Source organism: Hemicordylus capensis, chromosome 3 (assembly GCF_027244095.1).
Source record: "Hemicordylus capensis ecotype Gifberg chromosome 3, rHemCap1.1.pri, whole genome shotgun sequence".
Lineage (NCBI taxonomy): Eukaryota > Metazoa > Chordata > Lepidosauria > Squamata > Cordylidae > Hemicordylus > Hemicordylus capensis.
Genome location: NC_069659.1, coordinates 112,489,069 through 112,514,685, shown reverse-complemented (window position 1 = coordinate 112,514,685; position 25,617 = coordinate 112,489,069). Strand labels below are relative to the sequence as shown.

General features: G+C 42.5%; 1 protein-coding gene across 8 annotated transcripts in view; it reads left to right on the top strand.

Moving 5' to 3' along the window:
• CNKSR2 (connector enhancer of kinase suppressor of Ras 2) overlaps positions 1-25,617 on the top strand; it is a 299,886-nt gene that overhangs the window by 266,152 nt on the left and 8,117 nt on the right. For 4 of the 8 annotated variants that reach the window (XR_008318957.1, XR_008318956.1, XM_053306539.1 and 1 more), the window contains one exon: positions 12,716-16,082. The exons of the other annotated variants lie outside the window; for them this stretch is intronic. Coding sequence is in view for 1 of the 4 variants with exons in the window: in XM_053306539.1 (XP_053162514.1) it covers positions 12,716-12,720 (5 nt within the window). In the remaining 3 variants the exon portion in view is untranslated. Of the gene's footprint in view, positions 1-12,715; positions 16,083-25,617 lie in introns of those variants that run through there. 8 annotated transcript variants of the gene reach the window in all.

Here is a 25,617-nt window from a genome sequence, read left to right as displayed (position 1 = left end):
TCATTATTTGACAAGGAGTGTTGTTGCTCTTATAACTATGCTGTTTAGCTCCTGTTCAAACTTCAGACTAGCTATTATGATCAGTACTAGTAAGGATATTACCATGTGTATGTGCGTGTGCGAATAAGTGAATGAATGAATGGAGTCTTGAGCACTTAAAAAAATAAAGGGCATTTTCCCTTTGTGGGGAAGGAAACAGTGGAAACAGTATTGTCTATTGCAACAAAACTAAGAAAGAGACTTGTGATCGTTTAAAGACCAACTAATATATTCTGGCTCCTCAAATAAGCTTTGATGAGCCAGAGCCCACTTTATCAAATGCATGGTCATGTAAGTGATCAAGTTTATATATCCAAGTACAGAGACAAGGAAGAAAAGATAGTTTGTTTTACAAAGTAAGGACAAAATATCAAGCAGTATAAGAAATAGAGATAGGTATATCACAGTACTATGCAGAGCACATGTGAATCTAGTCAGGATCCAGTCAGTGGATATATCTATCATGTTTATGTTTATATACTGCCTGATATACACACACATATAGGTGGAGTACATAATCCAAGTTATGATATAAAACAAAACAAAGCACTTTCACAGAATAAATATAATTAAAAATTATTCACAATTTAAAACAATTGTAAAACAACCAAAGCGTTTAAAATCATCTCTAACTAAAAGCCTAAGGAAACAGATGTGTCTTAAGGGTCTTTTAAAAGCAATCAAAGATGGAGAAGCTCTTATTTTGACAGGGAGTACATTCCAAAGCCCTAGGGCAGCCACAGATAAAGCCTGGCCCTGAGTCGCCACCAGACACCAGCAGCAACCTGTTTCCGGACCTCTCAGGGTGAGCTTAATAGGCGACAGGGTTCATGGCAAATGAGGCACTCTCTTAAATAGCTAGCAACAGTACCATGAATGTAAGCCAGTAAGGGCTTTATAGGTAATAACCAGCACTTTGTATTCCACTCAGAAACAGCAGAAGCCAGTGCAAATCTTTAAAAATCAGTGTTATATGGTCCCTTCGGGTTGTCTCAGAGACCAACCTAGCTGCCACATTCTGTACCAGCTGTAGTTCCTGGAATACATACAAAGGTAGCCCCATGTAGAGCAGGCCGTTGGGCAGGCCATTACAGGGGGGGAAAGTTCAGGCAGTTGAGGCCTGTTCCTTTCTCTGGCTCTTCTCCCAATCCTGTGGTCCCAGGGAGCTCTGAGAACACTCCCTCAAGGATTAGGGTGCTGCTGTTGAATGCCAGGTCGGTCAATGCAAAAACATCTCTCATCCACGATTTGATTGACAGAGCTGAGAGAGACCAACCCCTCCCAGCTCATCCAGCCAGGTTTCCGTCACACATACCAGGTCAGCATGCTCATCCACGATTTGATTGTGGATGAGCATGCTGACCTCGTATGTGTGACGGAAACTTGACTGGATGAGCTGCGAGGGGTTGGTCTCTCTCAGCTCTGTCCTCCAGGTTTCGTGATCATGCAGCAGCCCCACCTGGAGGGTTGGGGAGGGGGGGTTGCAGTCATCTATCGAGAGACCTTTCCCATTTCCAGGTGCCCAGTCAGGCAATCTCAGAATTTTGAGTGTTTGTCCTTGAGGGTGAGCCTCCAAGAGAGGCTGGGGATTCTGCTGGTGTACTGACCACCCCGCTGCACTTCAGTCTGCCTACCTGAGCTAGTGGAGGTGATCTCGAAGGTGGCCGTGTGCTTCCCCAAACTTATTGTCTTGGGGGATTACAGTGTCCACGCTGAGGCCCCCCGGTAGGTGTGGCTCAGGATTTCATGGCAACCATGGGCCTGTTTCAGCTGGTTCCGGGCCCTACCCACATGGCAGGACACACTCTGCATCTGGTTTTTGCCGACCAGGAAATAAATGATCTGGAGGTGGGGGAGTTTGAGTTAACTCCCTTGTCATGGAGAGATCATCATCTGGTGGGGTTTAGTTTGACTGCTCTGTCTGCCTTCTGCAGGGGTAGTGGGCCGATTAGGATGGTCTGCCCCCAGATGTTTATGGATCCGCTTGGTTTCCAGATGGCCCTCGGGGAGTTTCCAGTGTCCAGAGCTGGTGACACTGTTGAGGCCCTGGTTAATCTCTGGAATGGAGAGATAGCCCAGGCTGTTAACACAGTTGCTCCTAAACGCCCTCTCCGGCTTGGTGGAGCCTGATCTGCTCCTTGGTTTTCCTCGGAGCGTAGGGCGATGAAATAACTCGGGCGGCTAGAACAACACTGGAGGAAGAGTCATGACACGGGCTAGAGCCCATTTTAGGGACTACTCTTTGGTGGGGGAGGCGGCAAAGAAACGTTTTTCCTCTGCCTCCATTGCATCTGCTCACTGCAGACCAGCGGAGCTGTTTCATGTAGCAAAGACATTGCTGCACACATCCCCCCCCCCATGGTAATGGGGGAGGAATCATCTACAGCCCATTGTGATCAGTTTGCATGTCACTTTGCAGATAAAGTCACTCGCATCCGTGCTGATCTGGACTCCGGAGTTTTGACAGTTCCGGCAGACATGCCTCTGGTACCATCTGGTCTTATTGTGTTGGATTCTCTCTGGTTGGTGCAACCTGAGGATGTGGACGAGATCCTGGGCAGTGTGCGGGTGACATCGTGTGCTCTTGGCCTTCATGGCTAATAAAAGCTGCCAGGGAGGGGAAAGGTAGATGGTTGGAGGTTATTATTAATGTCTCATTAATGGAAGACAGGATGTCATTGTGGCTCAAGGAGGCAATGGTAAGAACATTGTTTAAAAAGCCCTCCCTTGATCCCTCCATCCTGGACAACTATAGACCTGTCTCCAACCTGCCCTTTTTGGACAAGGTGATAGAGCGTGTGGTGGCGCCTCAGCTACAGAGGGTCTTGGATGATACGGATTATCTGGACCCTTTTCAATCTGGCTTCCGCCCCGGATATGGATCTGAAACTGCCTTGGTCACTCTAGTGGATGACCTACACCAGGAACTAGACAGGGGGAGTGTGTCCCTGTTGGTTCTGCTGGACCTCTCAGCGGCTTTCAATGCCATTGGAATGTTATCCTTTTGGACTGCCTCTCGAATGTGGGAACTGGAGGTACAGCACTGGAGTGGCTCCGGTCCTTCCTTGGGGGGAGGGTCCAGAAGGTGGTGCTGAGGGGCTGCTGCTCGGCCCCATGGCCATTGGCCTGTGTGGTCCCACAGGGTTCGGTTTTGTCCACCATGCTGTTTAATATCTACATAAAACCGCTGGGAGAGGTCATCCGGAGATTTGGACTGAGCTGTCAGCAATATGCAGATGACACTCAGCACTATCTCTCCTTGTCACCTAATCCTAGGGAGGTGGTGGATGTCCTGAATCGGGGGCTGGAGGCCATGATGGGTTGGATGTGGACTAATAAGCTGAGATTGAATCTGGACAAGATGGAGGTAATGTTGGTCAGTATGAGAGCCAATCGGAATGAGGAGATTTTACCAGTTCTGGATGGGGTTGCACTCTCCTTGAAGGAGCAAGTACGCAACTTGGGGGGTATTACTGGACCCAGCTCTGCTTTTGGAAGCTCAGGTGGAGGCAGTGGCCAGGGGTGCCTTTGCACGGCTTCGGCTAGTGCGCCAGCTGCGTCCCTTTCTCAAGAAGGCAGATCTGGCCACAGTTAACCATGCCTTAGTCATGTCATGGCTGGATTACTGTAACGCGCTCTATGTGGGGCTGCCTTTGGAAAATATCCTGAAACTGCAGATAGTGCAAAATGCGGCAGCCAGGGTTTTGTCTGGAGCTGCCCTATGGGAGCATATCACTCCCCTTTTGAAAGAGCTACACTGACTACCAGTTTGTTTCTGGGTCCAATTCAAGGTGCTGTTTTTGACCTTTAAAGCCCTTAACAGTTTGGGCCCGGGATACCTGAGGGACCGCCTGCTCCCAAGGGCTGCTGCCAGCTTGACGAGGTCATCTGAGGGGTCTCTGCTTCGGGTGCCGACAATGAAGGAAGCTCGGTTATCATGCATGCGGGACAGGGCCTTCTCTGTTGCTGCCCCCAGACTTTGGAATGCTCTCCCAGTGGCTATTCGCTCCTCGGTCTCCATCATGGCTTTTAGAAAACATGTGAAGACTTGGCTTTTACTCAGGCTTTTATGTGATTGTCTCCATTGCTGCTTTTTTGTATCAAATCAAATCAAATCTTTATTGTTATGGCTACATACCTGATATTTCAGGGGGAGTGTAACTGCATCCAGAACAGGCAGATCTAAACCATCTCTTGGGTCTTAACCCCCCACGATCAATACCTCCGTCTTATCTGGATTCAACTTCTGTTTGTTATCCCTAATCCAGCCCATTAATGTCTCCAGAAAGGCACTTAGGGAATTTATGCCATTTCCTGATGAAATTGATAGGGAAGAATAGATTTGGGTGTTATCAGCATATTGATAACACCCTGCACCAGATCTACTGATGATCTCTCCCATTGGTTTCATGTAGATGTTAAAGACCACTGGAACAGTATGGAGTCTTGTGGAACTCCATACAGTAACTCTCGCTTTGCAAAGCAACAGTCTCCAAGTGACACCATTTGGAATCTACCCAAGAGGCAGGAATGGAACTATTGTAAAACAGTGCCACCCGATCCGACCTCCCTCAGGTGACCCAGAAGGATACCATGCCACCGAGAGATCCAAAAGGATCAGCACTTTCTCTGTCAGTACCTAATTGGAGATCATCCATCAGGCCAACCAATGCAATCTCCCGCCCAAAAGCCAGTTTGAAATGAATCTAGTTTCCTCCAGGACTGTCTGGAGCTAAGAGGACCAAAAATAGCCATCCTTGCCCAACCATGGAAGATTAACGACGGGCCTATACTTGCCTAACTCTGAGGGGTCCAATGTAGCTTTTTTCAAGTATGGTCTAATAATAGTCTCCTTAATATAAGGAGGCATCCTACCCTCCCTCAGAGAAGCATTTATGATGTTTATCAGACCCTCTCTGATAATCTGGGTCAAGAGAGCAGGTGGTAGGGCGTACAGTTCGAAATAGCTTGTCCACATCCTCTGGAGTCACAAACTGAAATTGATCCAGTCTGCTGGATGCCTCCATAACAGACTCTGCTCTAATTGTAGAATCCAGTTCAATCTGAAAATAAGAGATTTTGTCTGCAAAAAAATTTCAAAGCATCACAGTGGATAACCAGTGTTCCAAATTTGGATTCAAGGGGGAGGAGGCTTGTACTAGCCCTCTCACAACCCTAGACAGGAACTTGCTGATGCAGTGCGGGCAGAAAAGAATTGCTTCTATGCCATGCTTATTGCCAGAGCATAGATCTTCAAATGTTATCTATGTTGTAAACTATCAGATTTGAGTCGAGTCTTTCTCCACTTGTGCTCTTGTCATCTACCTCACTGCCTCAGCTCCCATAATGCTTCTGAATACCAGGGGGCTAATTTTGAAGCAAGTTAGAGGGGATGCTTAGGAGCTATTGTGTCTACTGCTCTAGTGAGGTCATTATTCCAAGTTTGCACCAGAACATTGATAGAATCATTGGCAGAGCCAACTTGAAATCCTTCCAGGGCTGTTTGGAATCCTGTTGGATCCAATAACCTCCTCGGGCAGAATAACCTAATGGGTCCTTCATCCCTGCAGAGATGCGTTGTGGTTGCAAGACCTACCTTAACCACATAGTGGTCCATCCATGGCAATGGAGAAATAACAGGAGTCCCCACCAACAGAACACAACCCTGATCAGAGTAAAAGACCAAACTGAGCGTGTGACCAGCAACATGAGTCAGTCCAGAGATCACTTCAGATAGGTCCATATGTTATCATGGTCATTATGAACTCCTGAGCCACTCCTGACAACTCGGTCCCATAGTGAACATTGAAGTCTCCTACCACCAACAGTCTGGGTGACACCAGTGCCATTCCTGCCACCAGGTCCATCAGCTCAGGGACTTTGTTGAACAACAGGCTTATCTGTACACCAACAGTAGTCCCAATTTATCTTACTGTCTGCATTTGGCTCCTAGGCTTAGGTACAGACACTTTATATTCCCTGACAGGGATCCTGGTAAGGGAGACAGTGTTCTTGAAGACCATGGCCATACCACCTCAGAGGTGAAAGGATATGCACATCCTCACCACAGGTTACCCACTTCTAAGTAGAAGTCTGATGAATACTATGTGGTGAATACTATGTGATTAATACACATAGCAAGATCAATAATGTAACATGTAAAGAGGGACAATCACAAGGTTTTTCCAGATTGGGAGGTTTGTGCATAAAGAAGTGTGAAAAATGCTAACTGGAGTCTCTACGGACTGTCCACGCCTATTGCCTCTCTGTCCGCTCTTCCTGCTGCCATATTCATCCACACAGGCACTGCCTTCCTCTCACCCTGTCCACCACTGTTCATCCTCTCTGGAATCCCCACCCATTTTCCCTCCCATTTCCTACATATCACTCCTTCATTCCCACCCAACCCCATTGTACACATGTGTGGTACCCAGTGTCCCCTCTAATTTTTTAAATCAGTGAGCAGAATCAGTTTTGTTCTGGGTGGCAGTATCAAGGCAGTGTGCAGACATGTGCACTATTATATACCACTATAGATACAACACGCATGTGCACACACACACACTCACACACACACACTCAGTCTGTAAATTTGGAAGGAAAGAAGTATATTTTACAATTCTATTCGATTTATAAAATTGCATTTTTACTTTCTTACACTTCATATTCAAGTATAATAAAAAATAAGGCAGAATCTAAAATAAGGCAGAAGCAAAGCTGGGAAAAGGAGCATTTAAATGGAAAAGAATGGTTTCTTGTTGGAAAGGGGTTTGATTCCTACTTGGAGCTTATTCAGTATAGCACATTACAGCCCTGTGTCCACACACCTGTTTTCTCTAAAAAGCATCATCTTTCCATATGGGGTTCTCCTCCTCCTCCTCCTCAAATATGGCCATTTATTTATTGATTCATTGATTTTATTTGTATTCCGCCCTTCCAAAATGGCTCAGGACAGTTTACAATTAAAACACACCACTAAAACAGTAAAGAGCTAAAACAAATTAAAAAACAATATAACAATTAACAATTTAAAAACATTTTAAAACAACAATTAAACAATTACAGTGATTAAAAACCCTGAAATTGGGTTTTGAATTTTAAAATAAACCAGGAATTAAAAACCCCACAATTCAGGAAGCTGAGAAAGCTTGGCTGAAAAGAAGGGTTTTCAGGTGTTTTGTAAAAATTGCTAGAGATGGAGAGGATCATATCTCAGCAGGGAGCGCATTCCACAATGGCTATCCTACTGTGAGATGTGGGGAAAGAGGAGCTTTGCAACCAGGCAGTGCTAGTAAAGGCATCTTCCTAGGAACATAGGAAGCTGCCATATACTGAGTCAGACCATAGGTCCATCTAGCTCAGTATTGTCTGCACAGACTGGCAGTAGCTTTTCCAACATTTCAGGCAGGAATCTCTCTCAGCCCTATCTTGGAGATGCCAGGAAGGGAACTTGGAACCTATTTTGTTGGTGATTTTTATAATATTTTCCACACCAGTTAATATCTCTAGCTGAATTGTAGTCAGCTTCCTAATCTTTTTGCAAACTTCACCCCAACAGCTCCCTCCCACCCATTAGCACTGCAAGTTTGCAACATTCTAATTTACAAAGAAAATGGATAAAGCTTGATTTTTCTCAACTCTGTGAAATGCAACTTGAATTTGTAGCAATGGGGTGCGCAGGAGAAGGGCAAGGGGTGCTTAGGGACCAAAGAGTCAAAACAGCAGCCAAAAATCATGCCCCAGACTTTGACTCCAGAGGGGTCCCATAGTGACTTCACCCCAAACTCTGACTCCAGAGGGGTCCCAAAAGAGACAGGGAGCAGAGAAAGTCAAAGAAGGAAAAACAGAGCTAATGGTAGCACCAGAAATAGTAGTAGTAGCAGCAACTATCAAAAACAAAACAGAACAAGAACAAAGAAAGCCAAGCAAAAAGAGAAACGAGCAGAGAGGAGGACGGGGACAAGGAGAAAGAGAAAGCAAAGGGGGGTGAGCACAAAGAAGGTGACAGTGGGATCGGCTCCTGCCTGCTGGTTGCTACTGCCTCACACCCCCTCCATGCATGTGGAGCCTGACTGGATCGAGCTGCAGAGGGGCTGGCTGGCAGGCAGCAGCACAGCCATTCCTCACTGCCCCGCGGCCGCTTGGAACTCCATACTTGCAAGAGGGAGCCGATTTTGCATAAGCCAACATGACAGAAGGGGAAAAGACAGCACTGGGAAAGGGGGGAATTAAAGCAGTCATCCCAGCGCAGGGGGAGACTGTGTGGCGGCTGGAATCGGCTGAGCGGAGAGGTAAACTCTTGTGCATGTGCACTCAGCCGCACAGCTTAGAAGGGAATACAGGTGGTCCCCGGGTATCACACAGATACCTACTTGATGCCATTTTTTTAAAATTGAGGGGTTTTCAAGTATTTGAAGACATGCAGGAGTGCTGCCAAGCGCTGTAGCTTCTGTTAGGGCAGGGAATACACAACACATTTTGAGAGCAGAGTGGAGTCCTTTCAGGTTTTGACTGTGCTTCACCTTTGGGCAAGTGATATTCAAAGTGCTTCACTGCATTTCTGCTCCACACTTTTTGTTTTTGTTTTTTTTTAATTTTTTAAAAAAAGGAGTATCTGTGCACATTTACCCTTTTGCTTGCCTGGGAAAGCAGATGGCATAAGTAAAATCTAGGTTATTGTGGCTGTTTCCTTTCTTTGAGGAACCCCTTCCTCGGCTTTACTCTTACTGTCCACAAAACGGAAGGCAGAAGCAGGAGTAACTTCAGAATGACAACATAGTATCTGTACCCAGGCTACCATGTTGAGAACCCCTTCTGATTCTGAGGTGCAGACATGAATGCTCCTCAAGCAAAAAAAGGGGGAAATCCAAGAAAAAAATCAGGCAAGCAAAAGCCAAAAACAAAAGAGAGAGAAAGAGTATGCAAAAAATCCCACATTAAAAAAAAACCAAGCAGGAGCAGAGCAGAAACCCAGTAAAGTGTGTGGAACCAGCACAGGTGTGTATGAAACCAGCACGATTCATTAGAATCAACAGCGGTTCAGTTCATGCTATCAAACTGGGTCAAACCGGTTCGAGTGCTTTGCTTGAAAAGGGGAATCCAGTAAGGATTTACAAGCAAAGGGGGATTCCTATCTAAAAAGGTGTTCAGGGGCAGGTGAGAGGGCACTTTAGTGGCTGTCACAGTGGCAGCTGTTACAATGGCTCCCTTGTGGGAGCAGCTCTATGGCAACTATCCCTCTTGGCCCTGCCATCACTCCCCCACACCTCGCTGCACTGTAATCCAGCGGGCAATCTGGTTCTGTGAAGGCCATTTACATGAATGGCCACTGTGCATGCACAGAGGTCACACAAATGTGATTTTTCATTCACACCTGCAAACATGAGTGCACACACACATTCCACTGTAGGAAATGGTCAAAAAACTAGCTTCATGTGGCCAATAAGTACACATTTGTTCTATAAGTAACATACAATCAACACAGTTTTATGCATACATGCACACACACAGATGGTGAAATTCTGGGAATTCTAGGTTCATTTAATGAGCAGAGGCCATCACCATCCATCAGGTTCAAGCTTTTATTGATCACGACATGCCAGGTGTATCTCTTTCAAGAAGTAAGCACACCCTTAGGCTCTTGGCAAGAGTCTTTTATATTGTTTACATACAGGCTATAGAACTGGGTACAGAGCCTATCAGAGGCCAAAGTTTCATGGTGTACACCAATCATACTAGTACAAGCAGATAAAGCCTTAGTCGTTGGTAGATAAGGTGAACCAATTACAAGGCAGAAACCAGCAATAATGCACCAATCAGCTTCAGCTGTGCTTATCTCTAACCAGGTAGGGTAAGGTATGATCAATAGGTACTTATCTCTAGTCAGGTGAGGCAGAGTATTGCTTACAGGGAAAGGGGCCCTGTAACGTCAGGGTACAGAAACTTGTGACTTATGTAGGTAACACAACTAGGTGAAAGGGGATAGTGGAATTTTTCTTCATCAACACACACACACTCCAATCTTCTGATCATGGAAAGTCTCTCTTCAGTCATGCTTAGTTTTTGTTTGTGCAGAGAAACACTATGTGAGTGTTTATTGCAGAAGTGAGGTCTCTTAGCTTGTCAGTGCTGGGATGAGGTTTGTGAGCACTCTCTTGGGACACTATATGCTGATACATAGTCCCCTTTTTCATGTTTGAAGAAGGCTCTTCTGTTGTTTACATAAGGGAGGGTAGAAGATTTTGGCATATATGAATCAGTAGATTAAAAAGCTGTTTTTTGGACAACAAAATGAACCAAAATCTGTGCAAAACATGTATGCTACTACCAGTTTCCAGTGAAATATGAATGCTAATTCTGCTGCTGTGTGCCAAGGTATTTTCAGCTGAAGAACCGCTTTGCACTTTGTTCCTCTTTGTCTAACATATTAACACAGACTAAGACTGGAATGCTTGCACTGGGAAGGTATTCTAATAATATTAAAGCTGTGAAGCATTTGTATCATAACCGCCATTCTGATTTTCTCTCTTCCTTGTTTCTTTTGCTTTGCAGTCATGCATGCATACCTGACAAATGGGGATTAACACTTCATGCATTTGATGAAGTGGATTATAGTCCACAAAAGCTTATGGTACAATAAACTGATTTTTCTTCAAGGTGCCACAATACTCTTTGTTCTTTTTGGTGTTATAGACATAGAAAGGGCTGGTGATCACTTTCAAAGGCTAAACGGGTTAGGACTAGGTTACCTAAGAGAACACCACCTTCTGCATAAGCCCCATTGCTTATTACAGTCACCTGAAGAAGTCCACCACCCACTTGTCTGGCAGTAACTCAGGATTAGGCCTGCTCTGTAGCTGTTCCTAAGCTCTGGAATGTGCACTCTGCAGAAACAAAAGGTCTCTGGCAGCCTTCAAGAAGACCTTAAAAATACATTTCTTGGCCAGTCATTTGATTGATCTTAATTTTTTTAACCGTTTTACTTGTTTTAATGGTTTTAAATTGTAAACTGCCTAGATATATATTTTACTTGGTCATATAGAAATCAAATAGATAGACATGGGTACCCTTCTGGAAATGGCTAGCATTCAGGAAGTAGCCCCATTCAAATATCATGCTGTATGAGTTTACGGATGCCTGTACACATACATGTGTTTGTGTGAATGACTGTCCCTGTGTTCATTTTAAAAGTGAACCTGTGTACAGGCCCTTCAAATGCCTGGTACAGAAAGGAAGTACACTACTGTACCTGTGTTCAGCATAACATGTAAATAACTGTACCTTTGTACAATGTATACTCGTATGAGTGTTGAATATAACATGTGAATGGAACTAGTACCTTATAATAAACCTGTACAACATTGTGGCTAGCATTCGTAAGCCAGAGTGCCAGTCACAGCACTTCACAACATTAGCATCTTCCTGGCCCATTCACCTTGAGCATCTTACCTTGGAACGACCTTGTGCCCTTTTCACCACTCTTCATTTCTTTCCATGATCCCAAAAGAAGAAACATGATAAAGGTTTATAAAATTAGAAGTAGTGTAGAAAAAGTGAATATAGCATTTTTTTTCTTTTTTCTTTTCTTTTCTTTCTCTTTTAACACTAAATTTCTGGGTCACCCAGTGAAGTCTGTTGGCAGGAAGCTTGGGACAGACGTGAGAGAGCACTTTTTTTTTTTAAACACAAGTCATAATTTATTAAATTAAGTGTTGCAAGTTGTAGTGATGGCCTCTTGCCTAAAAAGGATTAGAAAATGCATGCAGAATAGTCAGCTATTATTTATAACTACTAGTCATTTGAAATGTTATGTTCAGAGGTTGCCTGACGAAGGGGCTTGGGCTTGTGGGCTTCCCAGCACCATTAGGTTGATCATTGTTCAGATGGGATCCTGGATTAGAATCAGTTCTTAGATCCCACCATGTTTGGGTTGATAAATCTACTGATTAGTGTTGGGGGAGGGGGAGTGAGAGGGAGAGAGACTGTGTTTATTGAGTATAATTGGTGTTACCTAGCATTTTTACATAAATATACAAGCCCCAAAGCTTTTCAGACTTAGCACTCACCCGCTTTTTTTAAAGAACATATTTCAAGTGCCACACAGTAGTACTGGATATTTCACTGAAAGAGTAAACATGAACCAGACTTAGCTCTTCTGTATCATGTTTTTTTTTTTCTTTTAAAGAGATTAGTCAATGGTAGGGTGTTTTAATGTGTGAGCATTTATTTGTTCAAACAAACACATGAACATCATGTTAACTTTTCCTATTCCCTCAGTAGCCTTGTGTAATGAATATTAAATAGGAAAATTCTAGCTGTTAATTACATTTAGAATAAATATATGTTAACTATCACATTCTTTAGATTGATTTTACAATTGTTGTTATAGCTTTAATGCAAATTTGCATACTGCTAATTACCTTTTTTTAATCAAAGACTAAAGCTTCTAAATTATCATACCAGAACAGTGCCATTACCTTTTTTCCTTAAGCATGTGTGCATGCAGATTAAAATAACACTATGGAGCAAAAACCACATGAAAACGCTGGCATATATGCTTTCTCTCTTTATCAAGATTGCATGATCAATGTTTCAAATGCAGTACTAATATATGAAATAGAAATAATGGCCCATCACAGTTCTTTCACCATATTGTATCACTGCTTTATTGTATTAGGCTAAAGCACTGCGAGAGTTGATAGAACCTCCCCATGCCAACTCGGATCCACTTCTCTTGGCACTGAACCGTTTCGACTCAAAGATTGATAAACTATTGATTAGAGAATTTAGATCGGAGAGAATTGGCACGACGGAGACTCATCTTCAGCCTCTTGCAAGCAACCTGTAATGTCCTGCACTCAGAAAGCCAGTCAGTTCTTCTTGAATAACATTTGATGTTTTCGCTTATAAACTTTAAAATATAGACAACCAAATGCCTGGTAAGGGGCCTCCAGCAATGTCTTTCAAGGGCAAACTTGTTGCCAGACCTATTGCTTTTATTTTGAAGAATACATCCTTTCTACAGAGGGACTAGGCACAATATCAAATCCAGGCTACATGGAATACAATTGCAGAAAATACTTCCACCAACTTGGGAGAAACAGAAGGGGAAGAGGGTCTTGGCAGGGGAAGGGCTATGTTAACACTCAGGTGTGTTCTGCAGTCTTCAAAGAAGGAAAGAGGGATCAGCTATGGTAACTATAAATTCCTGTTTTTCAGAATGGACTTCAGTTACTTCTGTCTAAACAAAGTGGAAACCGCTAATATTCTTAGTGTATTTCACATTAGTTAAGGAAGATAACTTGCTGTATAATACTAAATTAAATGTATTCTATCAAGTCCAAGTGTGCACAGACTGTTGCAAGACTTAACGGCCCAATCCTAATATGTTCACTTGAGTGTACATTCTGTTGATTTTGATGGGGTTTAAGCTTGACCTACAAATAATGATGGCAGACTCACTTGTTTTAATCCAAGTCAGGCCCAAACATTTGCCTAAGGGATGGGGAGTCTGATTTTCAGAGCAAAAATACAGGACTGGCATGCTAAGCTCTCCTTCCACTCACTAACCTCCCCACAGTCCTTGCTCCATCAGGGAATTCTCTTCCAATACCAGAAGAGCATAAGCTATGAGAAAAGTATCTGGCGAGAGGCTCTGAGGCTACAATAGTGAGTAGGGAGGATTCAGCTCTTTTCACCTACAGTACACTCAGTGCTTGAATTACAGAGTGGCTAGAATGGGCCTAGCTTCCTTAGCTGGGGGTGGGGTATTAGTGGACTAAAATTGCGGGAGTCAAGGGGTGAAGCTTGTAGGTTTTCTTAAGCACTGCTGGTGCACCCCTTTTGCTCTAAAAATGAGATCACCACCCCATGCATACATAAATAAGCAGACCTGGATTGAAACACATAGGTGTGCCATTTGTCACCTGTAGTTTGAGCCTCAATTTCATGAATGCTTAGGATTGCAGCAGAGTTTCCTCATTGGTTTATAATGCTTTCTTAAGTGATGCACAGATACTCCTTATATGACACTTAAGATGATGCCTCATACTGGAATGTTTCAAACTCTGCAGACAGAAATCTTCAATTTCTCCTTACCTTCTAGGATTTAAATGTGAGTGATGTTGCCTTGCAGCCACAGGCATAAAGTATTTTCTGTAAATCATTCACGATCCATAGGAGGTAGTTCTAGGACCAGGATTTTGTCTGAATGTCTCTCCAAGTAAATTCAGATATTGTCTATCATTATGTACTGGGTCTCCTATGGATCTTTGTTTGCCTGTATCTCTGTGATTGGATGTGGATTTTCCTTATATTTTTGGCTAAGGGTGTACTGTAATGTCAATGCTAATTTCTTGATATTTCATACTATCCTATGGAGAAAGAATTTTAAAATGTATTTTGAAATGTTTTATTTCTGTCAGGTCCATGTATGGTATTGCATTATGTTAATACCAATAAAATTATATAGTTATTTATATACAAATGCATATATTTACCCTTTTTATAGAGACATATGCTTTTTTTCACATAATACACAACATCTGCCTAACAGCAGAAAGAAAACTCTAATAGCTTTAATATGCAATTTAAAATAAAATGAGTTTCTATACTGTAGACAAACCACTAGGGAATCCATTAATATGTATGTAACTTACAACTAAGATGGCTGGACCTGCCGTATGTCCGTCTAAAAGAGAGCTGCACAACTTTGCCCCTCCAGCTGTTGTCTGACTACAGCTCCCATCATCTCTGACTGTTGGCCACTATGGTTGTGGATAATTGGAACTATAGACCAACAGCTGGAGGGCCAAAGTTGTGTAACCCCGGTTTAAGGATTTGACTATAATTTCAGCCTCCATGAGCACAAATTGAATATATCTTTTTTGTCTAATGATATTAATGATTTTTGACCTTTAAACACACACACACACACACACAATGGCTGACATCTAAACTAATGCTGCATTCGTGCAACAAATAAAGATGCGCACAAGAAGCTGAGCAGGTGCGCAAAGTTGTGCAATCTCTTGCTCCATGTGTGCAAATTCTCTGCTTGCACAAGAAGGATAACACATAGTTTTGCATCATTTCCTACCATATATATGGACAAGGAAGAGGTTTCACAGCAGAAATTGCACCGCAGGTTGCACAAGCATACCCTGTTGTACTGTTGCAGCATTAGTCTGGAACCCAAGCCCGCAACATAGCAGGAGAAGCTAGCACAATATATTTGCACTAGCACAGTATTAGTCTGAATGTCAGCCCACTGGTTGTATCCTAACCTTTTGCTCCATTATGGGACAATTCTTCCACACAATCCAGCTAAATTTGAGCACTTTGAGGTCCTAATGATTTGATCAGGAGTTGTGCATGTGTAATTCCCCCCGTCCCACTGAAATCAATAAAATTTAGAAGTGCCTAACTTTTACAGGAGTGGGCTTTTTGATATTGTGTTTTGTCTGTTGGATATATAATCCTGCCATTTTTTCTTAATTCATCATATGTTCTGAGAAATCAGTTTCTAATGAAGCTTATTGCTGTTTTAGTGCACATCAGAGGCAGATTTTCGCTTTTTATTGAAGATTCTCTGTGAAGTATCTTCTTAAGGTCCATAAATCTCTGCTTAGTGCATAGAATTTTTGCAACCTGAAAGATTTATCACTAAAGCCTAGCTGGAATGGCCTGAAACCTTTATAGTATATCATTAAACTCTGTAATTAAATAGAAATGAAATGTTTTGGAAATGAATTAGAGAGCTAAAAGCTGAGATTAGAATTGAGAATGTCTTGACTGCCATTTTGGGTTTTTGGTGATGGGTCATTTGCTACATTTTGCCAAAGGCTAAGAATGAGCTGATATATCGGCACCATAATGTATTCAAATTTCAAAGCAGACATTTCCCCCTTTAAATATTGCACTGAATGACTATTTCCATTTTGCAAGGGTGATCCAAAGGGCAGCAATTAGCAGCTCATGACATTAATTGCACATAGCTTTGTCAAACCTCTATGTATAACTAAAAATAAAGTTTGTAAAATTTCTATGATTTTTCTTAATGCAAATAGTTTTTTTTTAAAGATATAAGAGGTTTTAACTTATTGCTAACTTCTTCATACGTATATCTTACTTGGAAACAGATTGAGCAGTGTTTCTTTACTGCCATTTTTATAACTCCTTTTCCTGGGTCAACTTTAGCATTCTTTTCATGATTCAAAGCAGACATCTTTCTTGTGCTATCACAGCAGTCCTGGAGAAGATTGATTTTATGAAATCAAGCTACAAATTTACTGAGGTGTGCTTGCACAATCCACTATAAACTAAATCAATCAAGTTTGGGTTGTAGCCTACCATGGAAAGCAACAGGGAGAACTTGACTTGCATAACATTTCCAGTATATTCTACTCGTTTTGGAACCAGTTCACGAAAATCCACTGGTGAAAAGCAGCACATTGTTGTTTTAAGGAATGGCGTCCGTAGCTGTGGACCTGTGTGAAAAAAACCTCCAGCCCAGATGCAGAGATATAGCACCACAGTGAGGTGACTGTTTTCATATGTGTCACCTAGGACACATATATACAATGGCAGTACTGTAATATTTGATGTGGAATAGGACACTTCTAGGAGAACTGTTTGATGCTCAGTCATTCAATATATCTATGGAGTGCAATAACAGTAGTAGTAGTAAGTTTATTGCGGTCAGAGACCAGATTAGTGCAATAACAGAATATTACAGTATTGGGCTGCTTAGTGTAAAGGATGTAGAATTCCTGACTTGTTAGCTTCCATATCTAAAGTACAGGAAGCTTTCATAGTGAAGTCTATATACAAGAGAACCTTGTTAATCGTGGACTCCATATCCGTGGTTTTGCGAATCCGCAGTCAGGGAACTGGCGCCCAACCTCAGTATACGTGAAAAAAATTGCCAATTAAGGGGTTCATTTTCATGTATCTGTCGGTTGGGGTGGCTGGAAATGACCTCGGAAGTTATTTCCGGCTGCCATTTTGAGATCGGGAACCTCAGAATGGCTCATTTTGCAGAAAAAAGGGCAAACCCCCATGATTTTCCGTCCTTTTTTTGCTATTGGGAGGCATTGCTGTGCTGCTGGGGACCCGCATATTATTTTTATTTATTTGTGTATTTATGTATTTATTTAATTTCTATACTGCCCTTCCAAAAATGGCTAAGGGCAGTTTACACAGAGAAATAAATAAATAAGATGGATCTCTGTCCCCAAAGGGCTCACAATCTAATAATGGATCATGGTAGACCACTGCCCCCTGCATTTTTACAGCTATTTCCCCCCTTTTTGAACGTTTTCCCGACCTCCTGAAACCTAACCCCCACAATCCTATTGCCCCAATGCCTCCATATTCGCGGCTTCCATATCTGCAGTTGCAGTGGAGAATCGAACCCCCGTGAATACAGAGGTTCTCCTGTATTACAAGTCCCATGGTGGTAAAATCACATAAAACGTATGTGACATAAAGTGTGCCTGATCTGAGAGAAGATTGTGTATGGGACATATGTGTTCTGTTTTCAGATTTGGTTAACCATCCGATAAACCTTGGCAAACAAATGTTTCTCAAATTTGACTTGTGACTAATCTAGCTACATCCAGCCACTTCCACCATTTGTTATTTAACCTTTTAAACATCTCTCTGTGTTGTAACCACTTATTTTATGCCACAGATATATTGCTGTAGGGACAATCTTCCTGCATAATTTTGTGGTAGACATTTCTGTAAGTCCAGGATTGTTTTTTTCAAAGCATATTTCCCATCAGGAGGAACAGAAAAACATCAACAACTGCTTACCACAGTTCTGTCTCCTGCAAGCTTTAAATGAATATCAGAGTAGCATGGTATTCCTTCTTCCCAGAACTGTAGAAAATTAAAAGCAAATCTGGCATTAAAATGCAGTTATGTTCATTTTTAAAAAATATATTAAAGTACACTGCTTGTAATATTAATAAAATCTTATTTGGTTTAATACTTAAACCAAACCAGACCAGATCAGTTTATAAATGTTTGTCATTACACACACATCATTTTACAGCCTATTTATTTTTTGCTGATTTTATGTTGATTTTATTTATATTGTTTTTCTCTTTTCTTTGCATTTTTTTGTCAATAGAGATCTCTTTTGAACTTCAGGTAAGGAGCTTGTTTGGCTATTTTTTTCCTCCTGTCTGATGAAGGCTATATTTCACAAACTGAAAACCCTTTTACCTATGTTGCTTAAAGAAGGTTTGTTAACCAACTGACACTGTTTGATCTTAAACAGATTAATCTCTTATATACTGCAAAACCTCAGTTAAGGTGCCTTTTTGAGGATCCTGCATGAAATTGAGAGTATCTGTGAAATACAGTAACTTGCATTTTAATAATCAAGGTCTACTACTCATTACTAGAAGCAAAAGGTTTCTAATAATTTCTTCATTATGAAAACTGAAAATGTGAAAAATTTCAATTTTCAATAGGAAATTGAAAATTCCTATTATAATAATCCAAAATGCTTCAAGACAGAAACATGCAAGGTCTATCTGTACAATTGAAGATACAAATTTAACACACATTGACAGTGACACTGATTTCTCTTTTAGCAATGGGATCAGCATAGAGAAGAAACCTGAAGATCATTTTTAATGGGTTGTAATTTTTGTAAAGATGATAGGTGTTAACAGTAGCATTTCCTAAAGCCCAGCTTTTTCCACCAGCACAACAAACTAAAGAATGATGATTGACATCCAGAGTAACAATCTACTTGTGTTATGAGCAAATTTGTGGTTGTGCTGGAAATGGGATTGAGCAAGAGCACTATTACACTATAGTGCTATTGTGCCAAAGTTCCCAGTGAAATATTGTGCCAAGTATTGTTCCAGAGTTCCCAGTTGTACAACTGTTGCACTGTTGCAACACTTAGTGCTACTAGCTAGCCCAACAGTTTTCCACTTCCATAAGGATTCTCATTGCTCTGGGTGTCCGCCAGTATTTATATGCATTCCTTGATACAAGGTTATCTGATCCACCATAGTTGTCAGGTTTGGATAAAACAATTCAAATGGTGGGGAAGTGGGTTGGGAGAAAAGACAACACAGGCAAGTTTGTACTTCATCTGCCATGAGGGTGACCACTAGAATAACTAGCTCTGTAAGGGGAAGCCAATTATAGAGCGGATTCACACATAATGTGGTAAGTAAGGATGCCGCAAACTGCCAGCACACTCCCCCCAACAGCACACTCCTGGCATGAGCCACTACTTCCGTGCCAATCATGTTGTCTGAACCTGGAAATGTTGGCTTATTCTGCATCACTTTCCTCTGGCATCTGTAACCCGACATCTGTAACCAACTTGATTTGAAGTTGATTACAGATGGGTTGCCAGAGGGAAGTGATGCTGAATAAGCCAACATTTCCAGGTTCAGACAACATGATTGGCATAGAAGTAGCAGCAGCTCACACTGTTAGTGTGCTGTTGTGGGGAGCTGGCACGCTGCAGCCGCCTTACTTACCACATTACGTGCAAAGCTACCCATAGTATATTGCTGCACTCTGCATTAAGTTATACTAGTCTATATAACTGGTATATACTGCTACAACTTTAGAGCTAGAACTATTTTTAAAAAACATTTTTAATATTTTGTGTGTGTGGCTGTGCTATGTATGAAACATATACTGCCCATATCTTAGGGCCTCTAAAGACTAGAAAGTCTTGCAACCTGCTTGTTTGAGCCATACCAGAAGTGTCAATCTTTTGCTTGCAATAACCTTTCCCAGTGCACATGTGCAGGCAGAAGGAATTCAAACTGTTTGAGAGTTTGAATGAAAGAATGAATGCTGAATCTGCCAACCATGTTTTTTGTTCAACCAAGACCATTTCCACTAGAGTAATTCTTATTTAATATGAACTCTCTGGTTATTTAGAAGGTGAAATATATGTAAATTTCCTTTTGTATTAATTAGTTTACTCTGCTTGGGCCCACCTAGATCACAAGAGCATAAGAGAAAGTTGCTGGATCCCCTGATAGCTGCTGCTGTTTTTGTTTTGGCTGCCGGCTGCCTTTTCATGCCTGTGTCCCCTTCACTAATATCAGCTTCATTTTTCCATCTTACTATGGTTTCTCATATGAATCTAGTTCCAGGTGACCACATACACTAACAGCAGGCTGGGCACAATTTCCACACAAAACTTTACCTTGGTCATAGTTTAGCATGATTTATGTAGTTCTTCTGGTTAAGAACTACATAAAGATTAAATATCCCAAATATCTTGCCATCAGAATGTCATGTGATCCCCAGCCTTGAACATAAAACAGTCCTTGAAGTGCTGCTTAGTAATCGGCACTCTTATTCCCTGGATTATTTATGCCCAGCACAATATTGACCTTTCTTGAAATACTGTTCACCCCTTCATGTATCATTTTCAGTGAATGTACCCACCATTCCTGCTTGAGATGGCTTTTTAGTAAAGAAAAGCCAGAACAGTTGACTTAAAAGGAGCTCAGGTATCACATTTTATTGCTACTAGTGCAAACACTGCAGTAGGCTCTGTAAATAATGCACAACTGACCTAAAGCTACAGCAGGCATGACAAACAGAAATCACTTCCATGTAGAATGCAACATGAAACCTATGCAGAGATAATCACATCAGCGATCATGCCATTGTATGCATGTGCAGTTTTCATGTTTCATGCAATTTTCTACTTGGAAATTTTGCAGTGTAAGAAACTTGTTATGTCTGAAGCAACTCATTGATCGGTATTGTGATCTGTTGCATTTGTAAGGAATGGGTTCTGTGCCTGTACAGGGACCTCATGGGTAGTTTGACTAGCTCTTCGTGATGCCCACTCTGCCCTGCACATGCTCTGTGTTTCCATAGAAATTGGCAGTTGGGGGCGCCATTTTCTCAGTTTCTGTTTGACTGCCAATGTGTCAACACCTCGTTGCTGGCTCCTCGGTTCACCTAGATTCATTTGAGAGAAAGGTAAGATAAGAGATGGAATATTTATTCCTATTGAACTTGGACTGTTTTTGACTAGTCTAACGTTTAACGGACTAGTTATGGTCTGTTATGGTTATGGATTTTTGTGTTTGGAGCCATGAGACTGAAACCTTGGGGCACGCCTTTGCCAGTGACGGAGATTTAAAAGACATTCAAGCGTTGTGTGGATTGCTGAACTGAATTACCATCGATGGATCACCATGATTCATTCCTCCTGTGCTTAGGAGAGCAGCACAACCCAGCAGCATGCAAAATGTGCTGTTCTTTTTCTAAACAAAAATTTAAAAAGTGGATGCTGCATCTATGCGTGGTGCTATATGATGAGGCGCGCCATCCACCAACACCGAGAGCAAATTACCTGTCGGCATCAGTATCAACATTGTTATCGAGAGCGGGTGTGTTGCCGAGCTCAGCATTGAGCACGCAGGGATCTGCAAATATGCAGTCCAAAACTGCCGCTGAAAGAACAGAGCCAGAATTCAAACGGCCAAAGGAAGTCCTAAAGCCAGCTTATCGGCATAAGGATAAGAAAAGACACTCCTCGGATGAGGAGAAGGATTCTCTGCCATGAAAGAAACATTGAAGCAAGACAAGGTTAAAGACTAGCACTCCTTCACCGACTGCACTACAAAGCTATAGCCCACCTACACATTGGAGTGTTGATGCTGAGAGAACGGCCTTCTATGTCGGCATCAAGAACATCACCAACGAAAGCAGCCATGATGTTGACTATGGTGCCAATGGAACAGGACTCACACGTACAGGTCTCAATGTTGACATCGATATCAACAACACATTTGATAATGACCACAACATTGACAGCTTTACTACACTTGCCTTTTGCTGCATTGCCACTGAGAAGGGTATTCAGCTGTCCCCAGCGCAAACACCAGCGCAGTCCCCTTCGACACCGACTCTACAACAGGAGGAGAGAGGGGACTATATTGACTTCACTGTGAAACATGATGAAGAAGCCACTTTAGATCCAAACACTGCTAATACTTTACTGGCTATGCTGGATTCTACAAATAGCACCCCTTCAAGGTCAGCCTTTCAAGACTCTTTAAGCAGTGGCCTCAACATTGAACAGGATGTTGAAGACATTCCAGTGACAATTCCAAAAACACCATCAATGTTATAACTACATATTGCTTCAACAGGGACTGCACTACCTGTGCATCTGATTTCACCTTTGCATACTCAGGACCCTGTGGTACCAAGAACTATTCAGTTGTTTTCACAGCCATCAGGGTCAGCAGCAGCGACAACTGTTCCATCTTTGTCATGGAATTCGCTAGTGCAGTATGCGAGCTCACAGGGACTCTGGCAGCAGGGAATGCCTTGCCACCAGGGCTGTAGGGAGATTACACATTCTTGTGGGTTTCACCACTCTTGCTACTACATTGCTAGATGACTATGCTGAATATCAGCTGTAGAAGGCACAGCAAATTTTACAACTACCTCTGCTGGTTGTTCCAGAGAAGCAGGTACCCCAACATACTATTTATTACTAGTGCTGCTGCTACCATGTCGACTGCCTGCAGGCTGATATGCCTACCTGAGGCAACCCGTGCAGCCTCTTGCACCACATCCGAATACTCCTGTACTCAAGCCTAGCGAAACTCCGGAAGGTCCTTTTTTGCAACCTCAACAATCTCCTGCTCAGCCTATGGTGCCCAAGGAAAAAGAAAACTGTGTCTCCAGTTGATTCTCCATTGGAAGCAGGAGGTGATGGCTACTCATCTGATTCCATTAGCAATGATTTGGATTAAACAAGCCACCCCTCAGAACCACCCTTGGATGTATCTCCAGAGACTTCAAGCTTCCCTTTGGAGGAGTTGGAAGCATATCATGCTCATATTAGAGAGATGGCAGAGGCTTTAGGCCTAGACATTAAACAACCTGAAGTTGATTTAAAGGACCCAGTTTACAACACAATGATGGCTGTCAAAACATCTCTTCCTGTGGCACTTCCAATGCTTCCTGTAATAAATAAGTGGCTCAGTCTGCTTGGGAAGTGCTGCAAACCTCCACGCCTACATCAAAACGCCTAGAAGGCTTATATAGAATACAGGAAGAAGACAACACATACCTTGTGCATCATCCAGTGCCAACCTCCTTGGTAATTGATTGTGTGTCTACGTCAAGGTCTGGCTGATGCCACCCCAAGCATTACTGCATTACCTACCTTTTTCCAGGGACCACAGTCAACTTTGGAGAAAGTGCTGCTTATGTTAGATATCGAACGTGCTTTGCTGTATTACCTAAAAAGAAACAAGGACATTAGAAAGACAAAGAAACATTTTGTGGCCTATAAGAGCATAGCAAAAGGTCAACCAATATCACATCAATGTGTCACACATTGGTTAGTGGAGTTAAACGTGCAGGCGTATTGACAGCAAGGCATAGATCTGCCGCGCAACATACAAGCACATTCAACAAGACCATATGCATCCTCTGCAGCACATCTGTCAGGGATCCATATGCTTGAAATCTGCGCTGCTGCGACATGGTCTTCTCAGCAGCCTTTCATTAAACGCTATGCTATTGACCTGAGGTCTGCTGCGCAGGCGCAGTTTGGGAGAAGTGTTTTGAAATGGGTGTTACCATAGGCTTCTGGGGCTACTGTGCCCACCACCAGGCTGGAAGCTGACTAATCACCCATTACTTATAAATGCAATGGATCACATTCCAGATAAACTGGTTGCTCACCTATAATTGATGATCTGGTAGTGAACCGTTGTATTCATAAGACCCTCTTGAACCACCCCATGAAAGTTGTGGTTATTAAAAACAACAACAACAACATCACTGAATGATCATAGAAGATGGCGGTCTGCAAGAAACTGAGAAAATAGCGCCCCCAACTGCCAATTTCTAAAGAGCACAGAGCACGTACAGAGCAGAATGGGTGTCACAAGGAGCTAGTCAATCTAACCGTGAGGTCCCTGCACAGGCACAGAACCCATTCCTTATGAATACAATGGTTCACTATCAGATCATCAATTACATGTGAGCAACCTGTTTTTCTTGCCCAAAGGGCTGACCATCAGTAGTAATTGGGTAAGAGTTGGGTTACACAGAGGTTGGAGATTGGGAATCATCTGGTGTAAATCATTGTAGTGAGAGAGTAGCTACAATGATATTGGGATAATTCCAGAAAGGCTTTGTTAAAGAAGTGGGCCTTGAGAAGGGGCTCCAATGAAGAAAGGAAGGATGTTCACAGCTTAGCATCATAGAGAGACAGGAGTACAGAGGGGGCCCTGACAGCATATATGCCATGTAGAATGCAGTGAGAAAGAGATATAATAGCTAATAATGGAGAGATGAAGGTCTTACATGCAAAATAGTTATGGGAAACCTACTACAAATTTGTGGACCATTTGAACTGATAGTTACTTTGTCGAGGTTTCCTGTGGTGTGCCTTGGTTATTATACATATTTTAGTTCAGTTGATCATTCTGATAACCTCCTTAGACTGAATGACCTTAGATGCTTCCAACGGTTAAGACAATGGGGCCATTCACACACACAGGCAAAACCAGGCTAAGGAAGCCCAGCCTGGTTTTATCAGCGTGTGTGAACCACCAGGATCCATGTGGCTCATGGTGGCGGGGCGGTGGCAAACCCTCTTAGGGAGCCTGCCACTTAAGCCAGGTTTTGGGCACAAGGGCACCCCTAAACCGGGTTTAGTGTTCATGTGTTGGTGCTGCATGGCTCCTGTGTGGTCCTCCTAGCCAATGCCAGGAGGACCCCTATAATGCATGCACTCTTGCATGGTCTATTATAGGAGTTCCAGGAGCTGGGAAGATGCATCCTAGCCCTCAACCCTCCATGCTGCTGGCAGTAGCTAGCAATTGTCTGGGCAGGCAATCTGCCAACCCAGGAATGAGCCCTCGATTATCTGCTGGTGAGGGGAGCATTTCATCCTTCCTCCCTTGCAGATCAGAGCCCTTTCTCACTCATCGTGAGAAAGGGCTCAATGTTTTATATGTGGAATCACACATTCTGCTGATAAAATAATAGCACACACTTTGAAGATTGTCGTTAAAAATACTCCATTTACACATCCAGCAAAGCTGTGTGGTAGACGTCTTCCTAGGTTTCCTGGATGTAGAAGTTGTGTTTGTTGTTGCTTCTCATGTGAAAAAAGAAAAAGAAATTTTTTTGAATGTGTATGAATGAATAATTATCCCAGAAATTACAGTGAAATGCTCAGGGAATCATATCTGTTCTCTGTTGAGGACCTGTTCATCCCCCACAAACATGCCAAAGCTTCATTATTATTACCCACTTGATGTAGGTTATTTTTGTGAATCTTCAAATACCATACAGTAGATCTGTGAACATAAGACCCACAGGCTGATTGTGACTCATTCCCTTATAATTTGTGGTTCCTTGGGGGAATTCAAATAGTTCATTGCATCTTCCCTCCTCTTGTGGAAACATCCAAGTCCTCCTTCCTAAGATATGCTTGTAGTGTGGGACCCACTGCAGTGCAGTGTCTTCCTACACTTGATGGAGGTAGTGCAGGGGTTCCCAACTTTTAAAAACCACTGTACCCATGCTGTT